This window comes from Idiotropiscis lumnitzeri, chromosome 15 (assembly GCF_059441095.1).
Source record: "Idiotropiscis lumnitzeri isolate Australia: NSW breed Sydney's pygmy pipehorse chromosome 15, RoL_Ilum_1.0, whole genome shotgun sequence".
Taxonomy (NCBI): Eukaryota; Metazoa; Chordata; class Actinopteri; order Syngnathiformes; family Syngnathidae; genus Idiotropiscis; species Idiotropiscis lumnitzeri.
This window is the reverse complement of record NC_142405.1, coordinates 7,561,795-7,574,517: the sequence shown is the minus strand read 5'-3', so window position 1 is coordinate 7,574,517 and position 12,723 is coordinate 7,561,795. Positions and strand designations below refer to the sequence as shown.

Genomic DNA, 12,723 nt, shown 5'->3' with positions numbered 1-12,723 from the left:
GGTTGGTGCAAGTAAAGCGAGCTCCTATTGGTCGTTATCTACACCCCCGAAAAGTTTGGAGGTCCAACCCACTTCCTTTTTTTTCATGATTGTATGGCCTTTGTATGCGTGTGCAGACAAGTCTAGTTAACCGATTTAATATCGAAAGGGGCGGGGGTACGCTCGTGCAAAATATGAATGTTAAATAACAGATAACAACAACTACCAGCTGCAGAAATGAAAAGGTGGCAGACCAACAAAAAGCAAGTCGGTCCAAATTTTAGGATTTTTTTTACTATTTAAAAAAAAAAACTAAATGTGATTTTTTTATTTTAACTCAAGGTATGAAAAAATACTAACATAAAAATACATTAATACATTAATCATTATTTTTCCAAAAAAATTCAAATTCAGGAAGAAATAAGAGGTTTCTAAAACCAGAACAAAACATTGAATTCCCCTTGCAGGATGAAAATTATTACGAAAAAAATAAATTTATATTTATTAAAAAACATTTAATTTCTCTTTGAGGCGTGACCATTACTGCAACAAGTAAATATGATCAAATAAAATAAAAGTGTGAGTGATTACATTTTTTTCAGGTTCTCATGAAAAGAAAATTATAAATCATAAAATTTTGTGATACTGGTCTATATAGTGCGCCGTGACTGACTGACCAGTCCAGGGTGTCGTTTGTGTTTTGACTGTGGTTGACCTAAAGTATAATTTTATAATCAATACAGGAGATTACACGGATTTATTTTGCTTCTCATTGGAAGGTGTACCTAATAAAGAGGCCTGTGGGACTTTTTATTGATTGCCAATAGATGAAGCCAAAGCTCACATGTGCAGTCAAGTTGCTGATTCGTTGCAAACGTAAGTCCTATACATAAATCATTCAATCATGTAAAAGGCAATTTATTGCAACACAAAACAATAGTAATAATAACAATAATCTCAGGTTTAAAGCGTACAAAGAAGGAAACAGGCTGAAATAGGAGGTGCTGCATCACATCCAATGCTGCGCGTTTGTTTTCGTTTTACAGTATTGACATCTCGATTGTGTTCTTGTGACGTCCCAAATCAACAAAATGGCTACTGGAGGGAAAAAGAATGAAAGCGACAAGGATAATGACCGGAATTCCAGCTGTACATTCGTGGAGACATTGGCGGTTGGTCCGGGTGGGAGGGAGGAAACTGAAAGGCAAGAGGGGCTTGCGGGTGGGGTCCCCCTAACTGGGGGAGAGCGCCGGACTGGGCTCAGCGCTGATGTTGACCAGACACTCGCTGGACTTGAGGCTGGTCAGCGACTTTGAGCTTGGCAGCGACGCCAAAGAGCCGCAAAGTCCCAACATGGACGGCGTGTTGTCCTTTTCTGAAACAACGCACACACAGATTACTTAAAGATGCAGTTCTACACGAGGTTCTAGGAACTTTAGATCCACTGTAAAAAAAAAAAAAAAAACTAAAAACGAAGAATAATAAATAAAAAAATATTTTTTTATTTCCCAACTTTCTAATTCGCATAACTTAGTGGTCATGAGTGAATTGCATCATGTGAGGTGAACGCATGTTGGGATTGTTTTACGGATAAAGCTAAATGGAATGCCACAGAATTCCAGTAATATGCTACCTGTTGCGGTCCAGGCAGCGTCTCCATTCTGCCTCTCGTCGGTCCTCTGAGAGTCCGAGTTGAGGCTGTTCTCGACAGAAAGTTGCTCCAAACTGTGGAAACTCCTCCTGTCAGAACCACAAATATATTTTTTCAGTAATGAGTCCTGAGAATATGGTGAAAACAAGTATACTTACAAAGCAGTAAAAGTAGTACTTTGGCACCATCTTTAGGCAGAACAGTGTGAGTTCACTGTATTCCGTGATATGCGAAAATTGTGCTTACCTGCGGAAAAGTTTAACGTCTCTCTGGTGGTCGTTGATGGCGGCCCACTGGTTGATGAGAGGGATGGAAAGGTTTTTTCCCAGGTGTGAAGGGTCACAGGGCATGAGGGACGAACTTAAAGAGAGACAGATAATAATAATTACTCATTATTGATCTTCTAAATCCTCCTCTATCGTATCAATACCCCGTGATAGCAATTGACCGTGATTACCGCACTCCACCCAAACGTAAGTGGTCATTAACAGCCAGAATTGAAAAAAAAAAAATTGTATCTGCATTATCTGGATCGGATGACTATCTGCTCCAACGGGCCCCAATGCAAGCAGACTGTACCCGACAAAAGCAAAAACAAAACCCTATATTTGCAACTTTAACTGTATTGAAAGGTGGACTGTAACAGTGAAATTAAAGAAATGCATTCCTGGCTTTGGCAGGTTGGAGCCCCGATTGGCTCGAATGCAAGTTAATTGTCATGACCAAATGTGAAAATGAATTACTTGATGAACACCTCTATCGGGATCAGGTGAGTTCCTGCCAGCTTGGCCCTAATGCTACCGGACTGTAACGACTTAACGCCATTCCATTTTCCATTCATACCTTATCCAAGATCTGGTGAGTCATGGCCCCACTCAGCCCCAATGCAAGCAGACTGTAACAGGCAAACTAATTGAATGTGAAATAAAATAAAATCTGCACCTTTATCTGAATATGTACTAAAATAAACACAAACACAAAATATGTTATTTTTTTGGGTGATATCCCACTAATGCAAACCCAAAATGAAAGACAGAGGTGGTCGATGTCTCACAGCTGAGCCTGCAGCTCCAGCACGATTGCCTCCAGCTCTTTCTTCTCTCGCTGACTCTGCGAGGTCAGCTCGTCCACTTTTGCTCTCAGACGCTTGTTTTCCGTCTCGACGTTCTTTAGCTGCGACTCGCGAAGGCGTACCAACTCCTCCAAGTAGCCCTGAACATCACACCCAGGAGGAAATGGATTCGTTTTTTTTGGTTGATAATGGCAAACGTATCCTAATTTATTCTTGAGTTTTGAGTGATATTTTTCTTGTAAAGACAAATATATACACGAAAAACCTGGGGTATATCTATGAACCAAGCCCTGATAAAAGAAGGACCAATACAAGTTTCAGTTTCAAAGAAAAAACACTGGCAAAATGGAAAGTAGTAATTGGTGTCTAGGAAGTAACTTGAAGTAGAGGAGTAGACGTGAGTAAAAGTTTGGGACAATGTGTATGTTTTTGTTTTTCAAAATCAAATCAATCTGTAAATCAATGAGCGTAATGTTGAAAACTTGGCTTGGAATTTTAATAAAATTTTTTTTTTTTTTTACTTTTTGGGCGTAAACGATCTTAAATCGCTGCTCCATCTTGCGGCACTTGTTGCTCCAGCTCTCCTCATCGGTGACCAGCGGAATATAAGGATGCTCGGGGACGCTCTCCTCACTGTTACTGCTGTCTATGCTGCGCCGGTCCTCGTCGTCGCTCAGGCAGTCGTAGCTGCGGCAGGGCAGTTAGTGTTTGTGGCACATGCTAATGCTAAGCTAATGGGAAAAAGGCTTACCTCTGAGTGAACTTCAAGTAGGGAGTGTAGTCAATCACCGCCGGAGACTTGCCGTCCAACGTTTCACCTTTCAGGCAGAAACTACGAGGAAAAAAAAATGTTTTTTTGCGTGTATTATTTCATTTTCTCTGAAAATCAAACCAAGGGCATTTTTTTGCTTAGGTAGTGACCATACGTAAAAAATGATTTGATCCTTAACTTTTACTAGGCCCCAAATTCCGCAATTTGCACCTTTATCAGGACCTGGTGGGTCACTGCCCCACTTGGCCAGTTCAAGCAAAGGCAATATGGATAATTTTCTAACATTTTTTTTATTTACAATTAATCTCTGACAAGGAAGGCATGGATTCACTAAATCTAAGACTAAAACTCACCTGAAATCAATGGCGCTCAGTCCAATGAGCATACCAGTCAGCACCGTTGCCTCCTCCCTCAGCATGATGGCGCCGTCGTCATAGAACCTCCTGTGAACACAAAAAGACTCCGAAAACACATCCGGTTGTTCTGGCGTCCCTCAGGGCTGTGGTTTTAGCCCGACTCAACTCAAGAGGACTGAGTCGGTGAAACTTAGTGGATGCATTTATGGATCTTTTGAGACACCTGATCCCAATGCAAGTTGACTGTCATGACTAAAAGTGAAAATAAAGCATTCCATCTGCGTCAACCTTACCTGGTCGTTCTGGTGTCCCTCAAGGCAGTGGACACGTATTCCGACAGACGTTTCTCCATTAGCGCCACTCGAATCCATGCCCTGCCCTGAAAAAACAAACCAACAAACAAACATGACGTCATACACACACACACACACTCACCCCCACACACATATAGTGAGGCATCCTTGCCTTGGCTCGAGACGTGCTGATGTTCTCGATGTTCTCGATGCTGGCGATGCAGTTGTTTTGCACCTTAGCACAGGCCAGCCGAATATATTCCCAGAAGCTGCGCTGTCCATCTGAGCTGAACCAGCTGGCAGAGCCTGTTTTGCAGACATGACAACAGAATATTGTTACAAAAACAAAAACGTTTTTTTTTTTTTTTTGGTGGGCGTCTTTTTGACGGTAAGTCTTCATCATCTAGTCTATTTTGATTAAGTATAAATAACAGATATATATTTTCAAATGCGGGGAGTAAAAGTAAAAATTTATAAATTATTTAACAATTAACAAATACCTAAAAGTACAGAAAATTGAAAAATCGACTAAAGCACAGTGATTCAAAATATTCACACTGTGTAATGAAGTATTTCGACTTAATTACTTCCCAACACAACTCGTTGGACGGAACATGACGACCGAAGCAGGAACATCAAAACTTGCCCAGCATCCTTCTTCTGGCATGTTTTTCGTTACCTTTAAAGCGGTGGCTGAGGATGTGTTCCAAGATGGCCGCAAAGTTAACGAATTCTTCCGCTGAGTCGTCGATGGGCTCAGCCGTGTACTTTTCCAGGAGAGTCTTGACAGAGAACCTAAACATCAACAGAAGAGTCTTTTTGAGTTGGGTTCTGTACAAATGTACTACTGTATGTGAACAGGGCAATGAGGCGGTGATGGTGGTGGGAGCTTTTTTGTTGGTGGGGGGGGGGGGGGGTAGAGCAATGCCATCTTATCCCTGAGGTCACCCCGATTGTCTTGTGTGCCGCACAAAGCACCACTTCAGTGTTATCATGACAACAATACAATTAACCCCCTGTCCTTGTTGCCTTTGTGCACACACTGAGCTTCCAGGTCCTTTTGTGCCCCACGAATAAAAAAAAAACAAAGATCAAATCCTTCCCTCCCCCTGATCACAGCTATTTAGGACCGCCGCAGATTTAGTTTAGCTCCGCATCGAAAAAAGCTCCACGGCAACGGCCATGCTGTGCGGATGCTAGGAATCGCCAGCCACCCTCTTCGGGGCCATGGGCAACACCAGCATCACAGAAGGCAAGACCGCCCTGGCTGTGGGAAGCACCTCCATCGCCAGGGGGAAGACCACCGTCGCCATGGGCAACTCCTCCATCTTCCGCGGAGTGACTACCACCTCCATGGGCGACTCCACCATCCAGAGGCAGAAAACCACCGTGGCTCTCGGACGAGCCAGCTTCAGCCGAGGGACCACCACCACCTCCTTCCGTAAGGCGCTCATGCCCAAGCGCCGGAACACCTAGATGGAGCGGACCCCGAGAGCCAGCGCTGCACATAAGAAGAAATCCAAAATTGACTCTGAGAGCGAATGGGAGAGCAGCTATTCATCCAGTCGAACTTCCTTCAGCAAAGGCAAACTTTCCCTGCTGAGCACCAAGTACGTCATCTCCTGGGGCCAATTCTCCATCTCCTGGAGCAGAAGCACGCTAACGTTGGGGAAGAGCGGAGTAGCGCTGGGCAAGACCTCGGTCACACGGGGTGAGACCACCAGCACCATCACCACGCTGACCCTCACCCACCGGACCAAGTGCGCATCTGTGGTCAGGACCACCCTCAGCAGGGGCGACAAGACTCACAGTCACGTCTACTGGAATTACCGGCCGTGAATCCAGCACATAACAAAGAAAAACGAGGATATGTCTGTCTGTCCGTCTGAATCGTGTATGTACGGTACTCACAAAACAAAGATAAAACATGGACAAGCCGCTCTGCTCTGTTTTTAATCAGGTCAGTCATGCTGTTCAGTTTGAGGATGAGGCAAGCGATGATGGCGTATCAGCAAGTCGAAAGAATTGTGTGTAATCAATGAGATGCTTAACAGGGGGGGGGGGATGTGTGAAAAGACGAGTGCACTTTAATCAACAATGTACAGTTAGACGGTTACGTTTTAAACCAGCACACTATTTATAACGTTGATTTTAACTCTGCTTCTCTTGGCTTTGTGACACCTCCAAATCTGTAATGACTTGCAAATGGAGAATAAAATCCATTTCAATGAACTTCCCGGAAAGACATTTGAAGTTGTTTTTGAGTTATTGCAAACATTTCTACTTGGAACAATGGTACAGAACAAAGTGATGTCATCGGGAGGTTGTCAACCCCCCCCTTCAACACTTTCAACAATGTTCCCGGTGTCGTCGAGTCCACGGGACAATTGCGCAAGTGTCCTGAGTCGCACCCCCGGCCCCGCACCCTCTCAATAGGCAGTCTCCAACCTACGGGCTGCCTCTGTCCATTCACAGCGACTCCCGGGTGGTATGCGGCCTTGCCGAGCCCACGTCCGGCAGCTCAACGAAGGCTTTATGTCGGTCGGGGGTCTCTCGGCATTCTGGTGGGCTCCGGATCGTCGCTGGCGTTACTGCTGCGTTTGAGGGCTGACAGAGCGGGCGTTTGAGCTGCATGAGCGTGCCATGCTCAACGGGGAGTGAGATCCAACCTCTGCCTCCAATTCTGGGTCCGGACAGCGACGAGATCGGCCTCAATGGGCAACACCAGCTTCACCGAGGGCAAGACCGCCCTGACGCTGGGCAACACCAGCATCAAGCGGGGCAAGAGCAAGCTGGCCCTGGGCAACTCGTCCATCTCTCGGGGCAAGAGCACCACCTCGCTGGGATCCTCCACCATCACCAGCGGCAAGACCAAGATCTCCTTGGGCGGCGCCTCCTTCAGCCGGGGCACCACCACCACCTCCTTTCGAAAAGCCATATTCCCCAAACGCAAGACGCTCTAGGCAGGGAGAGGGAGCCTTGTTTCGACGTGGGGGGACAGGAGCAAAACGAAGGGCCTTCTCCAACCGGAAACAAAAACTGGATTAAATTCACTTTTGGGGCTTTGACTGTTTTCTGGACCACATCAGATAAGTCAAACAGGTCAGTGGTGTCTTATTTCTAATGAAAGAAACTGGTTCCTTTCAAAATCTATGAACGGAAATTGGATATAGACGCCAAAAGGTACCTTCATTTTACCTGGGCTGGCAGTGAATGAGTTAAAAGTCATAACATGTCGCTATTTATAAGCTATACTGTAAACACTGGTTGGGAATCACAGTTTTTTTTAGCCAAGTATGGTTTCTGTCAGAATCCAAACCACAAGCAAGACAAGTCTGCTTCTTGTCAATGTCCAGAACCAAGAAAAGTGATTTAAAGTGTTAAGCATGCCTTCTGTGAGTCAAGAAATCAAGAACTGTGAAGGAAAACAGGGCATCATTGAGTTATTTAACTTATTCACTGCCAGCTGAGTAAAAAACAAAAATTGATTTTTGACGTCTTTATCCGTCAATGGCAGTTAATGAGTTAAAAGGGGCTTTTGTACTGATTAAAATATCCAAATAATTTAATTAAGGTTTACGGTGTGTAAGTAGGTGTGGGAGGGGGTCTACTGTTATGAATGACCTCGATGACCAGATTTCGCCATCCTCGAACCTGCCGGTGTAGACTTGGAGTATGCTCTTGGTACCATTCGACACAGAAAAACAACAGCTTGTCCTTCTGAAAAGCGTCTTTTGTTGTCAACCCCCCCTCAACATACACAACCCACTCTCACTCTGCTTGGAGCAATGCCCGGCCCACTCACTGCTCGCGTTTAATGCCCTCTTGTTCTCCCGCCGCACCCTTCTACTGTACACTGGAACCAGTGAAGTCAAACACAATCTGTCCTGAGAGCTTGGTAGAATTTTGATGATTTTCTTGTTGAGACGGTTTCTTCAAAACGAACAAAGAAAAATCTTTTGATGCTTGTGGATTGGTGCTTGAGGGACGACTGGCTGGCTCCAAAGAAATTGCATTACAGTAATCTATCCTAGATCTAACGAAGACTTGGATTACTGTTTCTAAGTGCTGCTGGGAAAAAGATTGACCTGAGCCAGCTGCCGATGATGAAAGAAGCTGGATCTGATTTGCCGGTCCAATTTAAAACCCAAGTTTGAGACTGTTGGCTTTAGATAATACGCCAGGGGGCGGGGTCAAAGGGTTGACAGTAGGAGGGCCGCTGGGACCGAACCCCAGAACAGAGGCAAGGTATACCCTGGACAATCACAGGGCAGATTTAATGACATCTAAACTGAAACATCAACAACGGGCTAAAACTTTTTCTTCGTCTTTCATTAGCCAGAGGATGAGGTGCACTCTGTTAACCAAACATATCCCGCGTGGGAATTTAGATTCAGAAGTGATGATAGGTCGATACAAGAGTGGCAAAATCGTACAAGGAAATTAACGGTTCGGCTGCCCTTACTAATAATGTCGTGTTTTGACACAAACCGACTCCACTCTTTTAATTCTTCCAGTCCAAACTCCCCTGATCTGCTCTCTCTCTACTTCTTGTTCTCTATTTTTCAGTCGCATTTGCTGCAGACGATGAGGAAGCGTTGCCCACCCGTCAGGTGGACGGTCTGACGAGACGTCCAAGAGAATTAATGGCCGATGAATAATTCAAGAACTTTGAGTCAAAGCCAAAATCGAAAGTCTAACTCCGGTCGGGTGTGTCTCCTATCCCCTTTTCTCCCATATTACAGAATGTCTTGGCAAGTGTTTGACAGTTGGTGGATGTGCGGAAAGAACAAACAGGCGAGGTGATCAGGAGGAATGTGGGGAGAAATCAGGCCAGGACTATTCCAGACATGCAATTTCCAAAGCCGAAGAATGAAGAGCCTTGACAAATTTTGAGTGCATTCAAATCAGACATTGGAGTATGGCAGTGAGACAAATGAATGTTAATTTTTAAACGCCCCAAAAACCTAAGGAGGTTCGGAACAGCTGTGAAAAGAAAAGAAGCAAAACAACCACAACCAAATTGCGAATCGCTGAAACCAAATATAGCGCGCCGCACCCCCGCCTATTTGAAAGTCGAAAATTTGAAATCCACAGTCAGCATCACCTATTGTGCTCTTTCTGTAACACCATAAAATGCCACTAGGAGGCGCCAAAGTGTTGCCCAATAGGGAAGTAGTATTTTTTTCTTTTTTTTCAAAAACAGCAAGCAACAGATATTTAGAAACAATAAAAACCCATGCTGTGAATTTGTATTATTTTTCAAAAATGGAGTTCTGATAGGATTATATGATATGAAACTTTTTCTATATTTCACTGTCTGATGGCCAATTTTTTTTCTTTCCGCCGTCCCGTCTTTGGTCTCACTGCTGTCGTTTTTTTCCTAGGTTCACCGAGTTCCTCGCCGCCGGCGCCAACACTGTAAACAAAGCGTCCAAAACATCTCGTTAAAAGTTGCATAAACAGCCCCTGACCGGTTGCTAACGGCAACAGCAGCAGAGCCCATTGACAGTGTACATCAATTCTTTTGTCGTCTTCCTTCGCAAGGCTTCGCCGCACCCAGTACCTCCTGTTTTTTCCAATATGTCATCACACTATGTCTTCATCATGGCTTTTGACGCCACTGATAATGACTTTATGCGTTGAGGTTTGGTCTGTTTGTTAAATTCTGTGCAAAAAGACCAAATAGGCCCTGGATTAAACAGTAAGGGCACTCGGAACAACACCAAAGCCGAAAAAAATAATTACAATTTGTTGAGGATGCTCACAGAACAAAACATTCAAAATGATGGGGATTGTGTTTAAGGTTATGATTAGTGGGTTTGTCTTAAACTGGAAGTCAACCCCAAAAAAATGCTCTATTTGCCTTCACAAATTGAAACACTGCATTCTGATTAATATTGCGTCTGTGGAATATGAGTTAAGCCCTTTTTAGCCATCTCAAGGGGTGGCCATTTTGTCACTTTCTGGTAACAACCAATCACGGCTCATCTATTTTCTGAAGATGAGCCATGATTGGTTGTTAGCTGAGCCCTGAGCAACTGTGATGTCATTTTCAGTTGACAGCAAGTGACAAAATGGCCGCCCGCCTGGATTTTACTGCTTGACTATAATCCACAAACGTAGTATATATCAGAATGCCGTGTTTCGACAAGTGGAGCTACATTGAACATATTCTTCTTCAGAATTTTTTGGGGTTGACTTCCCCTTTAAGGTCAGGGCAATTGGTTAAAAGAGAGGAGATAAGGATGACCGGTAGGAAATGAAAACTCCCGCAACCGGTGGTTATATCAAAATAAAGTCCCTTTGTAGCTTTTCCCTGAAAATGCTCCTATTGTGTATTATACCACAATGTCATGACACGTCTAATCTGGCAGGCACCACAAGTTTGAAATCCACGGTGCATTAACCTATCACTAACTTCCGCTTGGCGAGTACGGTAGCAAGTAGTCCGTTTCCCCACTCCAACCGACCACCTGATGTGGGACATTGGCCCCCCCCGCCACCGCCCAACCTGTGACAACTACTTGAATCGCCTCCATGATCGACATGTACGAGGAGGCAGCGGGACTCATGACTGCCGCTCATTAGAAAGTGGAAAGAGAAAAAAAATACTGATGGAAATGTGTGTGCGCTTGCTTTTTAGTGTGTCTCGTCTTTGTGCACTGTTTTCATTACGGTTATTGATATTATATATATATATATAAAAAAGCACTCTAATTGATCTTAGAATAGTCCTACGTCATTTTTGTGAGCTTGCTAATTTCCCAAAAGAGGTTTATTTTCTTTTTGTGGACCCTGTGGCTTTGTGTGCTTCACTGTTTGTGGCGCTAAAAAAAAGCAGGAAGGTTGGATTACTGGAATAAAAATTCTTGATGATGTGTCTATTTTTGACTTTGTGTGCGTGTTCTTGTGGAGGATGCATTTATTTTTAACACTATTCAAGACCTAAGACTAGGTCACTGATGATTCAAAAGCATACAACATAGAAAATAATTTCTGAATCTATTTTACGATTTAATATAAAATGCTGGAGGGGGTTAACTGGGGCAACACAGATTTCTGAGGGGTCTCTAGCAGTCTAGTGCCATTCCTGCGCTTGTTTTTTAGTTTACCTTTGCCGGCCTAATAATCAAAACAATTCGGATGTCCGTAACTCTTGAATTAATTCTCTAAGCTTATTTTCAGACATCCACATTCGCCTGCCAGACCTCCTGGTGATGAATATCACATCTGTGACGTCATGGCCGCAAAGCAGTCCTGTAAAATGAGTGGAGGAGAAGCTCCGTTTGCGACGACCGTATAACGTGATGCGTGCACACTGCACAGCACAGCCATGACCTCTTGTGATCATGATTATCATCAAGATGATATATAGGACACATGAGAAAGGAAAAATGGAGGGGGAGGAGATTTAGCACGCCCTTGTCCCATGGAAGCACTTGACATCACTATGATGGACGAGCTTTTATTTCCTTTATATGTTAAAAGATTATTTATTAAAAATAAATAGGCATGATTCAGCGGGTGACATTTAGAGATATTTAGCCAGAATTAACGCAAATATATGAGCCTTATGAGCATAAATTGCCATCCTTTTTACATTGAGATTTAAATAGAATATCGTGTATGTTTACGATATAAAAAATAAAGACATTATTCAGGAGGTGATATGGAAGGAAAAGGGGTGGAATTGTGGGGTAAAGCAAATATTTGAGGGTTGTACTTGCCACTTGGACACTTAATACTTAGTTTTTAATAACCAACTAAATGTGGGCTACTGCGCAGAGCATGGACGTTAATGGGTGGGGGATGGATGATCCTGGATGCATGTCGTGATATACCTGCACACCGTGATGAGGTTCTTTCTTTCCACACCGACGCTCCGGGCGGACGCCTTCTTCGACGTCAGCCCCATAGCCATTGCTGTGTGCATGCAGCCAGGCTCCATTCGTACATCCAGCAGCGGCAGCGCCGGGAGCTGTCCGCACCCGCCACCCGCCCAATCCCCGCCGGGATCTGTGTCCGACGTGCAGCCGCTGTCCTGTGCAAAAAGTCGGCCGCCGATGCAGCGGAGTGCCGAAGCTGCAGCTGCTTGAGGTCGAAACCTTTAAGCGCACAAGATTTAAATACACCAGTTCCGGTTTTGTGCTTCAAAATAAAACCAGATCGTCACAGAGTAACATCCCGATTTCGAGCGAATATTTTAATATATTGGTTGCAAAATTTCAAGCGACTATTTTAATTTATTCGTTACTAAATGAAGTCCAAATGTTCTATGATTTAGATTTGTTTCCCCTGGCGAATCGTGTTTTCACCACCAACGAGATCCACGAGAGGAAAAATGCCTTTACGTCTCTTATGTAAAACATATTTTTTTTATTAAAAAATCGTGGCTACATTACATCTTATGGTAATTTATTTTAATTGTGACTTCCAATCACGTTTTCAGGGGCGTAAATCTGTGACACTTCCGGAAAAAGCACGATGTGGGAATTTCCGGTTTTACGCTCTGACTTCTTTCCGCCAAATATTTTATTAATCAATTAGAACTTGCAAGCACCAGTCAAACATTTTGTCTAAATCAATTACTCTAAAGT

At 43.9% G+C, this 12,723-nt stretch overlaps 2 protein-coding genes and 1 long non-coding RNA gene across 5 annotated transcripts; 2 read left to right on the top strand and 1 right to left on the bottom strand.

The window, feature by feature from the left end:
- Positions 1–881: 881 nt before the first annotated feature.
- On the bottom strand, positions 882–12,259 carry rundc3aa (RUN domain containing 3Aa). Its single transcript, XM_088317232.1, has 11 exons — positions 11,968–12,259; positions 4,803–4,918; positions 4,296–4,429; positions 4,124–4,209; positions 3,828–3,917; positions 3,454–3,534; positions 3,224–3,389; positions 2,685–2,842; positions 1,877–1,990; positions 1,613–1,719; positions 882–1,354 (listed from the first exon to the last, which is right to left on the bottom strand). Exons 1-11 carry the CDS (start codon positions 12,072–12,074, stop codon positions 1,212–1,214), a joined length of 1,302 nt encoding a protein of 433 aa, XP_088173358.1. The 5' UTR covers positions 12,075–12,259; the 3' UTR covers positions 882–1,211.
- zwi (zwilling) lies at positions 5,226–6,355 on the top strand. Its single transcript, XM_088317241.1, has one exon. It carries the CDS (start codon positions 5,351–5,353, stop codon positions 5,597–5,599), a length of 249 nt encoding a protein of 82 aa, XP_088173367.1. The 5' UTR covers positions 5,226–5,350; the 3' UTR covers positions 5,600–6,355.
- On the top strand, positions 5,684–11,010 carry LOC148322627 (uncharacterized). 3 transcript variants are annotated; one of them, XR_015846657.1, is made up of 3 exons: positions 5,686–7,225; positions 8,693–8,833; positions 9,511–11,010. It is a non-coding gene; the product is annotated as an uncharacterized LOC148322627 (long non-coding RNA). The 3 variants fall into 3 exon arrangements; XR_015846658.1 differs by lacking the exon at positions 8,693–8,833 and having other exon boundaries at positions 5,684–7,225; XR_015846656.1 differs by having other exon boundaries at positions 8,693–11,010.
- Positions 12,260–12,723: the final 464 nt, after the last annotated feature.